General features: G+C 40.7%; 1 protein-coding gene and 1 long non-coding RNA gene across 4 annotated transcripts in view; one reads left to right on the plus strand and one right to left on the minus strand.

Moving 5' to 3' along the window:
• Cul2 (cullin 2) overlaps positions 1–20447 on the minus strand; it is a 65376-nt gene that overhangs the window by 27896 nt on the left and 17033 nt on the right. For all 3 annotated transcript variants that reach the window (XM_048367392.1, XM_048367391.1, XM_048367393.1), the window contains exons 4-8: positions 18279–18373; positions 11117–11222; positions 8110–8192; positions 2951–3047; positions 2738–2848 (exon numbers count right to left, since the gene is read on the minus strand). In XM_048367392.1, coding sequence (XP_048223349.1) covers positions 2738–2848; positions 2951–3047; positions 8110–8192; positions 11117–11222; positions 18279–18373 — 492 coding nt within the window. The remainder of the gene's footprint in view (positions 1–2737; positions 2849–2950; positions 3048–8109; positions 8193–11116; positions 11223–18278; positions 18374–20447) is intronic.
• On the plus strand, positions 8–15684 carry LOC125366715. Its single transcript, XR_007213957.1, has 3 exons — positions 8–577; positions 5628–5632; positions 15670–15684. It is a non-coding gene; the product is annotated as an uncharacterized LOC125366715 (long non-coding RNA).

Here is a 20447-nt window from a genome sequence, read left to right on the forward strand (position 1 = left end):
GCACAAAGATGGAATTGTACGCTCCTAACACTTAAAGTTCACTACTGTGTTCTGTAAAAACTTCCTGAATATAGGTCATTCCCTTTGTTAGCAGTTTAACACAGCTTATATAATTTACCCATTTAAAGTATATAATTCAGAGCTTCTGATGTTACATTATTAATAATGTAAAAATGCACTATTAAAATATATATTGCATCAGGTATAGATCTATAATTTCAGCTCTCAGGTTACTGAGTTCAAGGTCAGCCTGGGCTACTTAGCTTGTCAGGACAAGGTCAGCCTGAGCTACAAAACAAATTAAGGAACCCTAGAAGTTTTAAATTTATCACTCTAAGTGTATGCCTTTTGGTGTGAGTGCATTAGCTGTCTTCAGTGTTCATCTCCATCCCTTGTATTTTAAAAACTTTTTCCTCGTGTCAAAAACTCTAACCACACCCCCTTTCCCTTGAAAACCTCTAACACATCTCTGCGTCTATGAATTCGCCTAATAGCTCATGTGAGTGGAATCATGGAATGTTTGTCTTCTTGGGCATGGCTACTTTCACTGAACATTTTTAAGGTTCGTCCATGGTGTGTCACACACCTGCACTTGGTCCATTGCATAAGGAGAGAGTAGGCCTTTGTTATCAGTGGGGATATAGTCCCAAGATGAGAAAAGGCCCACAAATGCTCAGGACAGAATCCAGGACTTTAGGTTTCCCAAACTTACTGTACGTACAGAGATCTCTGTATCCCTAACTTGAACTACCATGGAGTAGGCTACATTGCTGTTAAAAAAAAAAATTGCAGCTGTCCCAATGAATATTGTGTATCAAAAAAAAGAGTAGGCCTTATTTCATGTTCTTTATCACCAGTAGGATGGATGCTTGACTCATTCCCTTAATACTACCCAACTTCAACAAAAGACATACTTCCTTTCAACAGGTCTTCAATTTTCACTTTACTTTTTTCAATTAAGCACGTTATGTTCCCTTTTGGCTTGAGAGGACTGTGGTAAGTTTTATGTGCTTTTTGGGCACCAATGGCTTCCTAGGAGGCAGATTTCCACAAAATGAAGGGCAGGGTAACACTGAACAAATCATACAATGATTCAAACACAACTGACAATCACTCAGGATGGGAGTTTCTCTGCGTCCACTGAGCCATGGAGGCATGGGAATTTTTTGTTTTCAAATTTTATTAATTACTCATATATATATATATATATTTTACCATACTTGAAGGTATAAAAAAGTCTCATTGTTCCACATTGAGCTAAAACATCTAGACTGCTTCCACCATTTTGCCAATGATCTTTTCAGTCATTGATATACATACAAGCTCTGTATGTATCATGGACAAGCTGTATGTAAACTTTAAGATTGGATCGAGAAACTTAATAAGGTAGGAAAATTAAATGAAATCTCAGAGCTAAGAATCACTGACTTGGTGTCGCCTGTACTTAATGGATAGATGAAAGGTTCCAAGTGATTTGCGCACTATCCAGAGCGACTTAGTGACAAGGCAGGAAATGAATTTCCGCAAATGGGCTTTAAGTAGTAAGCACCAATGAACTGAGAAGCACTGAGGATTCTTGCCCTATGTTCTATGGAAACTACAGGACGGCTAGCCCATTTACAATATATCATATCTTCTTGGAAAAATTAACAAAGCTTCTAACAATAAAATGCTTGAATTCTCAACACTGTGGATGAAAAGCCTATTTAAACGTTCTGACGTGCAGGTGCCAGGGGCTCACCCCGTAATCCTGGCCTGGCTGAGATCTGAGGATCACAGTCTGAGGCCAGCTCTAACAGCAAGTCCAAGACACTCCAATTAACCACCCAAAAGCTAGAAGTGGAGGTGTGGCTCAAGAGGTAGAACGCTAGCCTTGAGCAAAAAATCCCAGGGGCCGTGCCCATACCCTGAACTTTAAGCCCTAAGACCAGCACAAGGGAGGAGGAGAGAAAAGTACTAATGTAAATGTATGACATAATTTTTAGTACGAAGAACAACCAATGCAAGCTTTACAGTAATCAAAATATGTTGTTGTAGTAATTAAAATTTCGGTGTATTACTCAGCCTTCCAAGAACCTAGAAGATCCAACTTATCTGAGTATCTAGAATTATTTACCCTCTCTTTTTTTCTTCTATTCTTTTTTTTTGGAAGTAGTGGGGCTTGAACTCAGGGCCTGGGCGCTGTCCCAGAGCTCTTTGGATCAAGGCCAGCCCTCTGCCACCTTGAGCCACAGCTCTAGTTCAGTTTCTGAGTGGTTAATTGGAAATGAGTCTCATGAGGATTTTTCTGCCCTGTCTGGCTTCAAATTACCATCCTCAGCTCTCGGCCTCCATCCAGAGTACAGTGCCAGGCTTCTTCTACTTTTAAACCTAAGAATTCAAATCCATAGCTTCTGTACTTACCCGATTTCCTAAACAAATTACTAAATACAAAATCCACTTATTATTTTGCCAAGAATATACACACATGTTAATTAATTTTAGAGATGAATAAACCATATTCTGTGTGTTCTCAAAAAGTAGATGTAAACCTTGCAGAAAACAAAGGTTGAACTCTTCTCAGGAAAATCCTGTACGAGCAATGATGTATCAATAGATTTATCAATAGATACACATTAACTATCTCAGAGCTAAAGAGCAAAAAAATAGGATGCTTTCTACAAAAAAATATTCCCCAAAATTAATGAAGACATGCTAGACATAATAAATAAATATATGACAATGTTTGATTTCTTACCTTTTCCATATACTGTGAGCAATTTGATTCTTGTAACAAATTTGAAGCTTCTTGTTTGTAATACTCTCCTGTTTCAATCAGAAAGGGAGACTCAAAGATTTCCTGATAAAACTGAATAAATTAATCAAAATTATTAGGACAAAAAGGGAACAAACAGTTTTAAAAAATTAAAGTCTGTTTTTCTGTTGTTTTTAAAGGAAGAAGGCTTTTTACCTTTAAGGGAAATTTTTTCTTATACTGTTCAACATGAACAAAGGAGTTAATAACCCCATGGATTACTTTCTGGTTTGGGTCTTCTCCTCCACGGTCACTAAAACAAAGTATAACACAAAATATTCTTTAGAACACAAATATCTACAGAAAATACCAAAAAATGCCACTTTATGGCTGTTTAATAATAGCATTGATTTAATCCTGCAGGGAAGAAGTGTCAGAACAGTATGTTCCAGTTAACTTATCAGAAACAATTTCAAGTGTTTGCAAAAGTATACTATTAAGAAGGTAATATTTCTTAAGTTTAATAACTATATGTGCCAGGTGCTGGTGGCTCAAACCTGTAATCCTACTCAGGAGGCTAAGATCTGAGGATCTTGGTTGGTTCAAAGCCAGCCTGAGCAGGAAAATCCATGAGACTCTTACTTCCAATTAACCACCAGAAGACTGGAAGTGGAGCTGTGGTTCACAGTGGCAGAGCACTAGCTTTGAGCAAAAGAGCTCAGGGAGAGAGACAAGGTCCCTGATTCGAGTTCTCAAGACAGACAAAAAGAAAAGTGGAAGTGAGATCTTCAAAGGATATTAGAATCTCACCACCTCCATATAAGGAAGGGGACGAGGAGGGAGAGGGTGTGGCTGGAGTGATGGAGCCACAATAGGAGGCTATGAATTCAAGCACCAGTACTGGCACAAAAACAGTCATAGTGAAGGTCCCTTACAATAAGCCAACAAGTATGGTTACACTGAATGAGGCAAAGCCGAATGCTTCCACTCTTAAGATGCAGAAAGAAATAAAAATGCTTACTATAACCCCTTTTAATAAAACAGAGTTCTACAAGTGCCAACCAGGGAATGAAATAAAGGGCAACCAAATTCCCAAAAAGAAACCATGGGCAGGCATATGGCAAGTAGTACAATGCTTTCCCAGCAGGGGTGCAGGCCTTGGACTCCACCACTGAGGGGAGAAAGGGGAAAGAGAGCGCCAGCAATTCAGCTGGAATTCAGCAAAATTATAGGATACAACATTAACATGTAACGGCAATATTGTTGTATGACAATAATTAATTACCTGAAAGAGAAATCAAAAAAGCAATCCCATTTTGCAATAGTTTTAATAAAAAAAAAACCTGGGAATAACTTTAAAGAGGTAATGAAAATGACAGAACACAAAAACTGAAAAGACACCCTGTATTTACGGACTGAGAGAACCGACTTTGAAATGTTTATACAATTCAAGGTGATGAACTAATTCACCAAAATAACAATGATACTAACCCTCTATTGTTACCATTAGCCCTTAGACTTGCTGAAAATGGGGAAAAGATGGAAAGAGGATTAGAGAGCAAATAAATATCAACTGAAGACCAAATGTACAAGGGAAAGAACTACTAAGAGAAGAAGGTAAGAGGAAGGAGGAGACAGACAAGAAGTGGCATATACCCAAAGAACAAAGCTAGTGCTCAGAAGGACTGGCAGGTCTCTGGAGCTCGGCACGGAGCTAGAGTGCTATCTCCTCACACTGAGCCAGATGAAGTGTTGCTCCAGGAGGAATGGGAAGCCCTTAGGCCGAGACTGGACTGTTGTGGGGGTAGCTGTCTGAGCTAGCTGCTGGGTTCCTCACTTCTGCATCAGCACAGCACTGAGAAATCAAGGAACATTTTTCTTCTTAAATTAGTGAAATCTGTAGTATCAAGTATGGGTGAATAAACAGGTTTTACACCTTACTTGAAGACTAGGGCAAGCTGACAATATTCTACATAGACAAACTCTGACTTTAAATTCCTGAGCGATGCCCAACAGAAGCAAGAGCTGTAGTAGGGGAGAAACTGGAAGCAACCTAACTCCCATCACTAAGAGAAAAACGAATACATAAGATGCAACCAGCTGGGCACTGATGGCTCATGCCTGTAATTCCAGCTACTACTCAGAGCAGGCCTCAGCAGAAAAGTCCATGAGACTATAATTTCCAAATGACAATCCAAAAATTGCCACAAGTGAAGCTATGGTTTAAGTGGTAGAGCAGAGTCCAGATCCTGAGTTCAAATACACACACATACACACATACACACACACACACACACACACACACACACACACACAGAGATGAAACCATATCAAATATTAGAAATACTAGGCAGTACTTTTTAAAAGAAATGAAGCAGACTGACACATACTAACAGAAAAATTATCTAGCTATGTCACTGAATAATTTTGTAATATAGTACTACTATATGAAGACTGAAAAAAGAATACTTAAAAAAGTGGGGCTGGGGATATAGCCTAGTGGCAAGAGTGCTTGCCTCGTATACACGAAGCCCTGGGTTCGATTCCCCAGCACCACATATACAGAAAACGGCCAGAAGTGGCGCTGTGGCTCAAGTGGCAGAGTGCTAGCCTTGAGCAAAAAGAAGCCAGGGACAGTGCTCAGGCCCTGAGTCCAAGCCCAGGACTGGCAAAAAAATTTTTTTTTTTTTCTACACAGAGATATAAAAATTCGCAAGGAAAAGTGTGGAATGCCAACAGGTTACCTTGCAGAAAGGGAAAATTCTGTGAAAAGAGAAAAGATCCTGGAATACTCGGTTCTTTATTAATGCATTTGTCTATCACTTAGACTGATTTTTTAATTTTTTTTTTTACTGAGAAGATGATATCAAGTCTGTGGAAGAAAATGTCCAAGATAATGTGTGGAACACCCTGACCAGTTACCAGATAGCAAGACCACTATCAGAGATGAGTATGGTCAGATCAGAAACAATCTGGCCCCAATGGGCCAGAGGGAAACAATGTAAGCCATAATAAAATATGACTTACAATCAAAAGAAGCTTAACAAATATGTGTAAATCTAAGAACAGAAATGCAGCTAGGGGAGGGGGAGGGGGAGAGGGGAATGAGGGAGGAGGTAACAAACAGTACAAGAAATGTACCCAAGGCCTAACGTATCAAACTGTAACCTCTCTGTACATCACTTTGACAATAAATATGGGGGGGTGGAAAAAGAGTGCAATGATGGCCGCTACATTGCACTGCATATGGCAACTGTCACTAACAAAAAAAAAAAAGAATTTATACAATACAGATATGTATAAAAAAAAATGCACAAGCAGGTGCTTTTCCTTTCCTAGATGGACTTTACCACTGGGTAGGCAATGGTAACAGTAGAAGAGGGTATTTGTATCTGGAATGAAACGACAGGATTACTAACCCCTCTAAGCCAATTTTTCTACCCTCCTACTTTACTATTGCCTCTTTCTACTTTTGGAAACAATGGTATCATTAAAATCATTGGTGATGGGCACCAGTGGCTCACACCTTTAATCCTAGCTACTCAGGAGGCTGAGATCTGAGAGGATGACCATCAAAGCCAGTGGGGCAGGAAAGTCCAAGAGACTCATCTCTAATTAACCACAGAAAACTAGAAGTGGTGCTGTGGCTCAAGTGGAAGAGCACTAGCCTTGAGCTGAAGAACTCCAGAACAGGGCGCAGGCCCAGAGTTCAAGCCCCACAACTTCGGGGGGGGGGGAGGCAGCAGCAAAAGGAGAGGGTGATTTTTTTTTTAAGCAATTGTTACCATTTACGTTCTATAAAAGACAGACAGACAAGGGCTGGGAATGTGGCTTCGTGGTAGAGGGCTTGCCTAGCATGCATGAAGCCCTGGGTTGGATTCCTCAGCACCACATATACAGAAAAGGCCAGAAGTGGTGCTGTGGCTCAAGTGGTAAAGTGCTAGCCTTGAGCAAAAAGAAGCTCAGGGACAGTGCCCAGGCCCTAACAGACAAGGTTGCTGGTTAAGTATATAGCTCAAGCTGGCCTGGAACTCATGGTCCTCTTTCCTTAGCTTCCAGAGTGCTCAGATTACATGACAGTACCACATGTCCAGCTCTACTTTGTAATAATGTTAAACCTAAAAGTTTCTTATCGGTTCTATTTGCAGTGTGTGTATGCTTAATCCCTTGCTTCCAACATGGAGTCCTGTAGGAAGAACGGACTAATTACCTCTTGTATTAAAAGGTCTCCACATATGGCCTCCTGGAGGAAGCACACCCCAGGGGGTGGCGTCTGGCACACTGGAATAACTTTCTGGATAACACCTCTAAGACTGGAGATTTGGCTCAGGTGGTACAGTATCAATTCCTAGTACAAAGATGGGTTTGGCGGAAGGATGGGGTTTTACCAGACTTTCTAAAAACTGATCCAAGCATGTTCTGTTCTGGACTCTACAGGAAAGCTCTCTTATGCCCAAGCGTAGTCACACAGCAATTAGATGAAGAGTCAGCCTTTCTGAGCTATGACTTTCCAATGATAACCTCCCCCATCAGAGACAAGACATTGAGTTTAAAGTTGAGACTAAGAAACATCAAGTAAGGGGGCTGGGGATATGGCCTAGTGGCAAGAGAGCTTGCCTCGTATACATGAAGCCCTGGGTTCGATTCCCCAGCACCACATATACAGAAAACGGCCAGAAGTGGCGCTGTGGCTCAAATGGCAGAGTGCTAGCCTTGAGCAGAAAGAAGCCAGGGACAGTGCTCAGGCCCTGAGTTCAAGGCCCAGGACTGGCAAAAAAAAAAAAAATCAAGTAATTAGAAGGATGTGTTTCCTAACTAGTTAATCCTCATTGAGCCTTACAAACATAGCAATCTCACTGCTTGAAGACCTTAGTGCTGTTAGGACTGAATTTGTTCCCTTCAGATACTCATTTATTTACTAAGAATATTAAACTATGGGTGATGACCGATAGACATGCCAAAATTAAGAAAAAGATTAAGATAACTTGAAAAGATTGGCATCAAGTTGTTTTAGTCATTATAATTTACTCATTACATTAAACATGGCCTAATTAAGTCCATTCTATAAGCCATGCTATGTATTATTATTTTTATTCTTTTTTTGGGGGGGGGGGCAGTCCTGGGGCTTGAACTCAGGGCCTGAGCACTGTCCCTGGCTTCTTCTTCCTCAAGGCTAGCACTATGCCACTTGAGCCACAGCGCCACTTCTGGCCGTTTTCTATATATGTGGTGCTGAGGAATCGAACCCAGGGCTTCATGTATGCAAGGCGAGCACTTTACCACTAGGCCATATTCTCAGCCCCTGTGTATTATTTTTAAACCTTATCAAGCAGCAAAGTAGAACAAACTTAGAGAAGATAAATATCAAGACTTACTTTTTAATTTCTCGGAGCAGCATTCGGATAAGGATGGTCTGAAGAGGTTCAACCATCAATTTCTTCCACATATCCAATGCTAGCTGCCAGGAAAAATGAAAATCATTAAGACTGAATTAAATAGTTTAACATTTGCTCAAATTTTTTATAAAAGTAAAAATATTCATCAAGAGAAATGTTAGTAACTAATATCTCAAAATATAAAAAGAGGGGCTGGGGATATGGCCTAGTGGCAAGAGTGCTTGCCTCATATACATGAGGCCCTGGGTTCGATTCCCCAGCACCACATATACAGAAAATGGCCAGAAGTGGCGCTGTGGCTCAAGTGGCAGAGGGCTAGCCTTGAGCAAAAGGAGGCCAGGGCAGTGCTCAGGCCCTGAGTCCAAGCCCCAGGACTGGCCAAAAAAAAAAAAAAAAGCATCAAAATATAAAAAGAAACTGAAGAAAAACAAAAAGATTTGAAGGAAAAGAGATTGGTAACTTTAAATAGAAATGATTAGGGGCTGGGGATATAGCCTTGGATACACGAGGCCCTGGGTTCGATTCCCCAGCACCCCATATACAGAAAACGGCCAGAAGCGGCGCTGTGGCTCAAGTGGCAGAGTGCTAGCTTTGAGCGGGAAGAAGCCAGGGACAGTGCTCAGGCCCCAAGGCCCAGGACTGGCCAAAAAAAAAAAAAAAAAAAAAAAAAGAAATGATTAGCATATCAGACTTATAGACAGTATGGAACTGAGGATTTTTAGTGTTAACTCAAAGCCTTAGTTGAAGAGTGGATCTTTACAAAATAGTTATTGTGGGGCTGGGGATATGGCCTAGTGGCAAGAGAGCTTGCCTCGTATACATGAAGCCCTGGGTTCAATTCCTCAGCACCACATATATAGAAAAACCGGAAGTGGCGCTGTGGCTCAAATGGTAGAGGCTAGCCTTGAGCAAAAAGAAGCCAGGGACAGTGCTCAGGCCCTGAGTTCAAGCCCTAGGACTGGCAAAAAATAAGAAACAAAAAACAACAAAAAAAAACCAAACTAGTTATTGTTAAATGGTCAGCACCATGGATTCCCTGCAGAAGCCAAAGCCGTTACAGAGATAATTTAAGTTAAAGAAAATTTTATCTGCCATTGGACAATTTTTAAAATTAAGAAATATGCTACACAAAAAATCACCAAGTTGCTTTGAAGAGGCAAGACACTCCTGAATCCATTACCCAACAATATATATAGAACCTCACCACTGCCTGAGAGGTTAACTATCCTTAGTTTTGTATAAAATCACTCCCCTGGGGGGGAGGGGGCAATGAGGGACAAGGTAACAAACAGTGCAAGAAATGTATCCAATGCCTAACGTATGAAACTGTAACCTCTCTGTACATCAGTTTGATAATGAAAATTTAAAAAAAATCACTCCCCTGGCTACAGTTCTAACATACATACATGCAAGTCTACCAAACAAGTTTAAATTTTGTTATTAAAACCCATGAGAATAGAAACATCTGGCTATAGCAATCACTGGCACTGCTACACAGCATTCTATGATTTGAATGTATCGTGACTTAGTTTTCCGTTCCATTGCTAACATGCACTTGTGATTTCAGTTTTCATCTGAGAAAAACACTATAATGTAGAACTCCTGTTGTATAGACTTTCCTGACTCACATAAGCTAGGTTCCCTGGCATATACGTAAACGGTGAGGTGCTGTGTGGTAGGCAAAGCTGCATATGGTCTTCTACTCCCATAGCATCCATGACAATGGGATTCCACTCGCAGTCTACATCCTTGACAACTGGTACTGCCGCCAGGCTTTAGGCAAATGCCACTACACTAATCTGCTTGGGTGTTTTTTGTTTTTTTTTTTAATGTTTATTCACTGTTTGTTGTTGCTGAGATTTCTTTGATTTTGGTGTTTTCAAATGGACTTACTATATCGCCCAGGCTGGCCTCAAATTCTCCTCCCATCAGCCTCTGCCTGCCAGATGCAGAGATTATAGATGTGTCACTATCCCCCTACTGGCATGTTCTTGAATGAAGGTGATTTTTTTTTTAATCTTTCTTGTCTTAGGGTTTTTTCCCCGTGATATACTCATTCATCATTAAATGGATCCATTAAGTTTGCCTTAATCTTAATGAAATATAGTTCTTTTAAAGACTGAAAGTATATCCTTTACACAATGCAATCAGTCCTAGTAACCCACCCTTTCAGACTTATGTTTTTCTCAAAAAAATATTTGAATGTACGTAATAAATTTATCAATCCTTTACTTTCTTATTTGTATTTTAAGAAATGATTCTCTTCTTAAGCTCCTAAGGATATGTGTCCCTATTGTTTCCCAAAGTTTTCAAGTTTTGCTGTTTACATTTAGACATTTAAGCTTTAATACATTTTTCCCATATGGGCCAAAAGTATTTTAAGGTTACTTAACAAAACTTAACAATACCCATAAAGGCCGTTTTTATCCCATCAATATCCTCTCAGTTTTGTTTCCTTAGAGTAATTATTCTGACCCACTGGTAATTACATTTATCTACGCAAAAGTATCAGTTAAATTTTGTCTTTCGGGACCGGGAATGTGGCTTAGTGGTAGAGTGCTTGCCTAGCATGCATGAAGCCCTGGGTTCAAGTCTTCAGTATCACATAAACAGAAGAAGCTGGAAGTAGCGCTGTGGCTCAAGTGGTAGAGTGCTAGCTGCAGGGCTGGCAAAAAAAAGAAAAAGAAAAATTTTGTTTTCTTTTTCAAATAGGTGAACTCGGGCCTAAGCAACTGTCCCTGGCTTCTTTTTGCTCAAGGCTAGCACTCTACCACTTGAGCCACAGAGTCACTTCGGCTTTTTCTGTTTATGTGGTGCTGGGGAATCGAACCCAGGGCTTCACGTGTGATAGGTAAGCATTTCTATATCACTAAGCCACACATTCCCAGCCCTGGTATCCTTTAAAAAAATAAAAAGGCATTGATTGAATCAAACTATTCAACATATTAAAACACTTATGCTTGCAGTCATTTCAAAAATGTATTACCTCTCCTATTTCCATAAGTGGTTCATTCATATCAACTCCACCATAGCCATACTGAAGATCAGCTTCAGTCAACTTATTCTTTTTAATAAACTGAGTGTTGAGGTACCTGAAAAACAAATGTAGTATCACTGGATGCTAAGTCAATGTCAGTGAGAAAACAGCTCAGCCTTGAGAGCATAATATCAAGCTAATAAATTAACTATAAACAAATGCAGCACTGATATTTATTAAATGCTATGTTGAAAGTTAACAATACAACTTATGGGTGGGGATGGGAGGGAAAAAGTAGGAGAGAGCGAGGGAAGGGTGACATTGTCCAAGGAGAAATGTACTCCTTATTTGACTTATTGTAACTATAACACCTCTGTACATAACCTTTATAATGACCATTAGAAATTAGAAAAAATAAAAAATTAATGAAAAATATATCAAAATATTAAAAATAAACTACAGAATAGTTCAGTGGTAAGTCCAAAAGTAACTATGTAAAGCTTAGAAACATAATGAAAAAGATTTAAGTTCCCTCTACACTTTCTACAAAGCCCTGAGAGACAATAAATACCTTTAGAGTAGAACACTATTATCCAGTCACATTTTAAAATTTCAAGGGTTCTGGTGTAAAAATTCCCAGTATACACACACTTGAACAATGAAAGGTCAGACTCTCTACACTTGCTAATTCCCAACTCTTAGATAAAAACTTAGCAGAATAAAAGGGTAAAAAGTCACAGTTAAAGTCAATTCAGTCCAAGAAATATTAATTCCTTACTTTTATTTTTTTAAATAAAGACCTAGAACTACTCAGGAGGCTGAGATATGAGGATTGAAGTTCAAAGCCAGCCTGGGTTGAAAAATCTGTGAGACTCTTTTTTTTTTTTTGGCTAGTCCTGGGCCTTGGACTCAGGGACTGAGCACTGTCCCTGGCTTCTTCCCGCTCAAGGCTAGCACTCTGCCACTTGAGCCACAGCGCCACTTCTGGCCATTTTCTGTATATGTGGTGCTGGGGAATTGAACCCAGGGCCTCATGTATACGAGGCAAGCACTCTTGCCACTAGGCCATATCCCCAGCCCCTCTGTGAGACCCTTATCTCCAATTAACCACTAAAAAGCCAGAGGCAACAAAGCTGACGGAGAGTACCCACACCCTGAGTTCAAGCCCCAGTACCAGCAAACATGAAAACACACATATAGAACACACACACATACACACACACACGAGACCATGAATGATCAGATAACAAGCAGTAGGTAAGACAACAGGGAAAATAGATTGTTTCCAAGGGCAAGATTATTGGTAAAACTGAACAGATTGAGTTCTACCAGAGGAATATAGATTATGAAAATCAGCCAACATTTTCTAAGACTAATAACCTTGATGAACTTGGAAGATGAATAGCCAGTTCTGCAATAAAAAGTTCCACGGGGCTTTTAATGTTCAGGTACACACTTTCATCACCTAGATTTCACTTTAATTCCTTTAATGTTTTACAAGGTTCTGTCAATGTATAAAAGACTATTAACAAGAGTACTTAGGCAACAAAAGAAATTCTGTACGTTAAAACACATGTTTCTTGGGGCTGGGAATGTGGCTTAGTGGTAGAGAGCTTGCCTAGCTAGCATGCATGAAACCCTGAGTTTGATTCCTCAGTACCACATAAACAGAAAAAGCCAGAAGTGGTGCTGTAGCTCAAGAGGTAGAGTGCTAGCCTTGAGCAAAAGGAAGCCGGACAGTGCTCAGGCCCTGAGCCCCAAACCCAAGGACTGGCAAAAAAAAAACAAAAAACAAATAAAACATATATATATATATATACATATACATATACACACATACACATTTCTGAGGATTATACCAAAAGGTTAGTCTACTTAGCATTTACAAACAGCTAAGGTCATGAAAGCCATGTACATCATTAAATAAGATTGCTAATATTTCCTTGGATCATATTATGTGTTAGATGCAATCCAAAGCACTTTACTTTGCTGAAAACTACATAGGAAATAAGTCAGACCTCTACTTGACAGTTAGAAAGCTCAAGTAGAAGCTAAAGTGTTGATGCCTGTAATCCTAGCCACTCAGGAGGCTGAGATCTGAGGATCACAGTTCAAAGCCAGCCTGGGCAGTAAAGTCTATGAGACTTACCTCCAATAAACTTCCAAAAAGTCAGAAATGGCTCAATTGGTAGAACACTAGCCTTGAGAATGAAAGCTCAGGGACAGTGCCCAGACCTTGATTTCAAGCCCCAGGACCAACACCAACACCAACACACACACAAATACACACACATACATGCACACACAGCTCAAGACATGCTTTTGAAATATTCATAATAGTTGGGTGCTGGTGCCACCAGCTACTAACTACAAAAGAAGCTGAGTCGGAATACGGCCTAGTGGTAGAGTGCTTGCCTCCTATACATGAAGCCCTGGGTTCGATTCCCTAGCACTACATACATAGAAAACGGCCAGAAATGGCGCTGTGGCTCAAGTGGTAGAGTGCTAGCCTTGAGCAAGAAGCAGCCAGGGACAGTGCTCAGGCCCTGAGTTCAAGGCCCAGGACTGGCAAAAAAAAAAAAAAAAAAAAACAAGAAGAAGCTGAGTCTGAAGAACATGGTTTGAAGCCAACCTGGGCAGTAAAGTCTGAGACTCTTGGGGCCATGGTTCTAAGTGGCAGAGTGGTAGCCTTGAGCAAAAGAGCTCAAGGACAGTGTCTAGGCCCTGAGTTTAAGCCCCACAACCAAAAAAAACAAAAGAAAACAACAACAAAAAAAAAACAGTTAAAATAGTCATAATATAGAAATTAAATGTATGTCTGTTTATGTGCAGTGTATTTTATAGGCTTATTGGGTTTGTGAATATCATTGAGACAGTCAACCCTTAGATCCTCTTGTGGATCTGAAACGTGTCTACAAAATGCATTCTTTTTTATTATAAAACAATGATTAAATATAACTGCAGTAATTGAATATCAATCTATTAAATAGCAATCTATTAAATAATCCGTATTGATATGGATATCTGTAAAGATACATGTAAAGACACAGTATCTGCAAAGAAATCTTAGCACAACGCCTATATAGATATGTTTTCCTGGCAATTGAGTAGTTAATAAACATGCTTTGATTTTCTACAGTATTAATAATAGAATTTATAACTAATATCCTAAGGTAACTTTTTTCCTTTAAGAAAACAAGTGAGATTATAATCTATAAGTGAATAAAAGTAGGGTTGGAACAAGATTAAAGTAGAATGCTTTGAAAATCCTTACCTGGGTTCTAATTCTGTTACTCATGAGCTAACTTGCTAACCTTTCCAAGCCTTCATTTCCTCTACTGTAAAAATGGACACCCAGCACCAGTGGCTCTTGCCCATAAATCCAACTATTTAGAAATCTGAGACCTGATGTTCAAAGGCAGCCTAGGCAGAAAAGTCCATGAAACCTTTATTCCAAGAAAAGGCCAACACTGGAGACATGGCTAGTGGTAACAAGCACTTGCCGTGAGTGAAAGAATCAAGGGGTGCCAGGTGACTGTGGCTCATTCCTGTAATCCTAGTTACTCCAGTTCAAAGCTAGCCAGCTCAGGAAAAGTCTCATTAACCACTAAAACACTGAAAGTGCCGCTGTGGCTCTCAAGGACAGTGCCCAGGTGGAGTTCAAGCCCCAGGACTGACACCAAAAAGAAGAAAAAAGGCAAGGGAGAACACAAAGAGTTTAAAATCCAGTAAGGGAGGGAGGGAGGAAGGGAGAGAGGGAGAGAGGGAGAGGGGAGGAGGGAGGGAGAGATGGAGGGAGGGAAGTAAGGAGATACCAACCCACCACAGCTTTACAAATACATACCCATACACACATGCACACACGTACGCTTACACATGTATATAAATAGTATATTAATTGATTTTAGTAAATGAAAAGAGCCAAGAAAATTCTCAGAAAATTAACAGGAGCAGAAAACAAGTATTTATAGAGAAATCCCATGGTACAGCGCACTCTGGAGTCCTCACTACACCACAGATCCACTTGACTCCACGATGTCAGAAGCATGCGCGAGTGAGCATGCATGAACTCTTACCCTTCCAACTCCTCTACAACCCCCCCACAGCCAGGGGGGTGCGTGCGTGCGTGTGTGCGTGCATGCGTATACACACGTTTTGCTGGAGATCAAATCCAGGCCACACTCATGCCAATCTACACCCCCAGGTCTTAACCAGAGAATTCTTTCCCGATTTATCTCATGTCAGTGGATAAGGAAGAAAAACAAATATTTAATGTCCGACAAACACTGCTTTCTAGAAAGCCACAGAAATCCTCTGCTTGGCTGCAATAGTACCTAGTTTCATTATTGCATTTCGTTCTTCAGAAGGCCTTGGGCCATTAAGAAATAAGCCCGGTGTCTAATGCAGACAACTTGAGTAAAATGCAGTTTTGTTATAAAAATAAGAGATCAGCAACAGCAACACTCACAGGACACTATGTTGGAAATGAACTTTACAACTTGGGGAGAGGAGCCAGGAGGGAAAGTGGGAGAAAACAAGGGAGGGGTAACAATGTTTGACAGGAAATGTACTTGTTACCTTACTTCCGTAACTGTAACTCTCTGACATCACCCTTACAATAAAGTAAAACAAAATTTAAGAGAGAGAGAGAGAGAGAGAGAGAGAGAGAGAGAGAGAGAGAGAGAGAAATCAATCCGTGAAACAAAGGAGGACAAACATTAAAGACTGAATACTGGCCAGGCACCAGTGGCTCACACTTGTAATCCTAGCTACTCAGGAGGCTGAGAGCGGAGGAATACAGTTCAAAGCCAGCCCAGGCAGGAAAAGTCCATGAAACTCTTATCTCCAACTACCACCTCAAAGCCAGAAGTGGAGCACTGTGGCTCAAGTGGCGGGGCAGTACCCTTGAACAAAAAAAGCTCAGAGACAGGGGCTGGGGATATAGCCTAGCGGCAAGAGTGCCTGCCTCGGATATACGAGGCCCTAGGTTCGATTCCTCAGCACCACATATACAGAAAACGGCCAGAAGCGGCGCTGTGGCTCAAGTGGCAGAGTGCTAGCCTTGAGCGGGAAGAAGCCAGGGACGGTGCTCAGGCCCTGAGTCCAAGGCCCAGGACTGGCAAAAAAAAAAAAAAAAAAAAAAAAAAGCTCAGAGACAGAGACCAGACCTCAAGTTCAAGACCTGGGAATAGCAATAAAAAAGACTGAGCACACATCTGGCGACAAGACAGAGCTACGGTGCACAGGGGGACTGCAGAGCAAATGCCTACAGTCAACAATTCCTCCATCTCGATCCCCAGGACAAAATTATCACAGCGCCCACGCCAGGCTACAATCCGTTCAGAGAGAGCACCCTGCCAAGGTCCAAGACTGGAAGCAAAAAACAAAAACAGAAACCCGTACTGACTGCCACTATTTCCTATTTATTCACCGTGTGTCAGTAAGCAGGCCTTACATGCATAAGGATTTGGGTGAACAATGGATCACATGACAACGGTTCCTTAGATTGCATTGCCTCATGATGTCACCGTCGTCTTCGTTTACACATGTACATGCTCTGGTGACTGAATAAGGAATCACCCAGCACTCTTGCTTGAACAGGTGACTGTCCTCATTTCTACCGCCTACCGGATTGGGTTAGGGGAACAGCACAGAATGCCATGGCAACACACAGCAGTCAGAGTGACACCATAGACCTGAGCAGGAAGGCAGGCTGGATTTAGAAAGGGGAGTAGAAGGAGAATGTGCCAGAATTAGTCATCTAGAAAAAGGAAGAAAAAAGCCATCCAGGCAGATGCAGGAAGCAGCATGGGGAAAGGCAACGTGCCTGGAGAACAGGGTGGGAGAAAGGAAAGGAAAACTCCCAAGCCTTCGTCTCCCATGAAATGCGAAACACTGACTACGAGGGTCAAATAAGAACTTACAGAGCAGCAGCACAAGTTTACATTTACACCACCAAGCTTCATCCAAACGGAATTTTCACATCCACCTCTGTTGAGACTGGACGTGTACTGTAGGTTCCACACAGAACAAACAGAGCCATGCCATGCCGTTTTCATTTTTTTTTTCAGAAAAACTTTTTCTACATACTGCCTGGCCACCAAATATACACTTGACTGAAACTATCACTTGTCACCAATGAGAATCTAAGTTAAGAGAAACGATCTCATTCTTTGAATTGCAGTGAAAAATACCAAATGAAAATTACTCCTCCACGGTCAAAGCCATTGCTGTGTACAATTAATAACATAGTAGTAAAAGGCAGGGCACGTGTGACCCACATCTGTAATCCTAGCTCATCAAATAAGCTACCAAAAGCCAGAGTAGTGGAACTGGGGCTCAAGCGGCACAGTGCCAGCCTTGAGTAAAAAAGCTAAGTTCAAGCCCCAATACTGGCACCGAAATAATGATGATAATAATAACAACAATATGGCAAGAAAATAATAACATGCTAATAAAAAGTGAAGAAAATCGCATTCCCTCAGTTACTAAATGTAGGCAATAATGTTTAGATTATTAAGGTTTTCTGAATTAGTACACATTAATAAACCAGAGGGGTTATTATGTTCCACACAAATTCATATAGTGAATTCTAAACAATTTCACCCCTCCATCCGCCTCCTGTCTCTAACCACATTTGGTGGGTGTTGTTATATATAAATATGTCTATATGCATATTACATAAATTTATACATATATTTTACTCCTCTCCACCCTTCATATCCTTTCATTTCCCTCTCCCCACACCTGCCAATCCTCCCGCACAACCCTCTTCATATTCACATCCCCTTATAATGACCAACAGTAATACGATGATCATTTTAGGTCTAGATTTCCTAAACCAACAACCAAGAATATGTACTATTTGGATTTTTTAGTTTAGCTTATCTTGCTCAACATGATGCTCTCCAATTCCATCCATTTTCCTGCAAATAACATAATTTTATTTTCTCACAGCTAATATTCTATACTGTGTTTGTACCATATTTCTTTACTCATCGATCAGTTTTCCAGCTGACAGCACAACGTGGCTATGATGAACATAGATGGTTAAGATTTTTCAAACATACTTACTGCCGTTGGCTTGAGGCATGGCTCAATGGGCACAGCACTGGCCTAGCAAACAAGAACCTGAATTCTAAACACCGGTATCACCCAGAAGTGTACTTACCTATATAAGCAGTCCATATAGTCTGCACCCTTGCTATATTCTTCCCAATACCTATGATACATAACAAGTACTTGTTCTTCAGATTCCAAAACTCTCTATAAAGGGGGAAAAAGAAGTTCACTTATGAAACACTAATCATTTTCATTGTAATCTACAAAATAACAAAATTTTCTGTATTATAAACTACATTTACAAATTATATTCTACCCTTAGTGCAAATGAAACAACTGGGGAAAAGACAAGCCTTAGATGCGACAAATTAGATGCAACAGGCAAAAGGTAGTGTTTTTTTGTTGTTATTGTTAGTTTTGGGTGTTTCTGGTTTTGTTTTTTTTTTGTGGTTGTTTTTTTTTGCCAGTCCAGGAGCTTCTACTCAGGGCCTGAGCACTGTCTCTGAGCCTCTCATGCTCAAGGCTAGCACTCTGCCACTTGAGCCACAGCGCCACTTCTGGCTTTTTCTGTGTATGTGGTGCTGAGGAATCAAACCCAGGGCTTCATACATGTTAGGCAAGCACTCTACCACTAGGCCATATTCCTGGGCCGCGTGTCTACTTTCAAAGAATTTATTTGTAAAGGGTATCTAACAATAAAAGTACATGTTACTAAATAAAATACAATGGACTGATAGCCACATGACATTCATTCATTCATTCATTCATTCATTCATTCATTTACTGTCCCAACCCTGGGGCTTAAACTCTGGGCCTCAGTATTGCTATCCCTGTTGTTGCTGTTATGTTATTTTTTTTTCTTATCTTTTCTTAAGGCCAGCCCTCTGCTACTTGTGCCACAGCTCCACTTTTAGCTTTTGGTGGTTAACTGGAGATAAAGAGTTTCATGGACTTTGCTGCCCGGAGCTGACTTCAAACCATAATCCTCAGATCTCAGCCTCCTGAGCAATTAGGATTACAGGCTTATATAAGCCACCAGTACCTGGTTATGAACTCAAGTTTATCTAATTATCTGAGAAAATGTCATGCTTTCAATTTGGAAATTTAATAATTAAGGCTTAGGAAGATAAAAATAGCCTATAATTATAACTGTCTATCAAATTGGTAAATTAAAAAGTAGCACCTACTTCTAATAGCTCATGTGAACTGCTGCTTTCAGTAGGATATAACATGTCTACATTTCAAGAGCTAATATGTCAAAACCCAACAGTTCCAGGTACAAGAATTTATCCTGTAAAAAATTCACAAGGAAGCCAGGAGTTGGTGGCTCGCGCCTGTAATCGTACCTACTCAGGAAGCTGAAATCTGAGGATCATGGTTAGAAACCAGCCTGGGCGGAATAATTCCCAAGACTATCATCTCCAAGAAACCATCCAACAAGCCAGAAGTAGGGGGCATGACTCAGGTGGTACAGGACTGGCCTTCACTGAAAAAGCTAAAGAGCCCTGAGTTCAAGCCCCTGTACCAGTAGTAGCAAATACACACACACACACACACACACACACACACACGCACGCACGCACGCACGCATATAACCAGACATGGTAGGACTCACCTGTAATCCCAAAACCTAAACTAAGGCAAGAGGATCATGAATTCTAGGCCAGCCTGGAATACAAGTCTGAGAGACATTGTCTCTTGTGAAAGAAAAAAAAGCAAAAGCAAACAATAGGCTGAGAACGTGGCCCAGTGGTAGAGTGCTTGCCTAGCATGCATGAAGCCCTAGGTTCAATTCCTCGGTACCAGAAGGATCCACAAGCGGCACTGTGGCTCAAGTGGTAGAGCGCTGGCCTTGAAGCTCAGGGACGGAGCCCAGGCCCTGAGTTCAAGCCCTATGGCTGGCCAAAAAAAAAAAAAGTTTGAAAAACACCCGAAACCACTAGGCATGGTGTTGCACAAGTATTATCTCAACAAAAGGGAGAAGGATACAGGGCCTGTTTGAGGCCACATAGCTGCACAACTGAACTAAATAAAGAGTAATACTTGATACCCTCCCCCTAGGAAAAAATACATAAAACAAAGAAAAACCACAGAGGCTGGAGTACAGCTTAGTGGTAGAAGGGTATGGTTAGCATGCACAAAGCCTTGGGTTCGATTCCTGGCACCAAAGTACTAATTAATAGTTATACAGGAATAATTTGGCCACAAGGATGTTCACATAGTATTACCTATAGTAAAATTTATATAAATTGGAAACAACTCATTCAAGAAATATACG

The sequence above is a fragment of the Perognathus longimembris genome, chromosome 18 (assembly GCF_023159225.1).
Source record: "Perognathus longimembris pacificus isolate PPM17 chromosome 18, ASM2315922v1, whole genome shotgun sequence".
NCBI classification, from domain to species: Eukaryota; Metazoa; Chordata; class Mammalia; order Rodentia; family Heteromyidae; genus Perognathus; species Perognathus longimembris.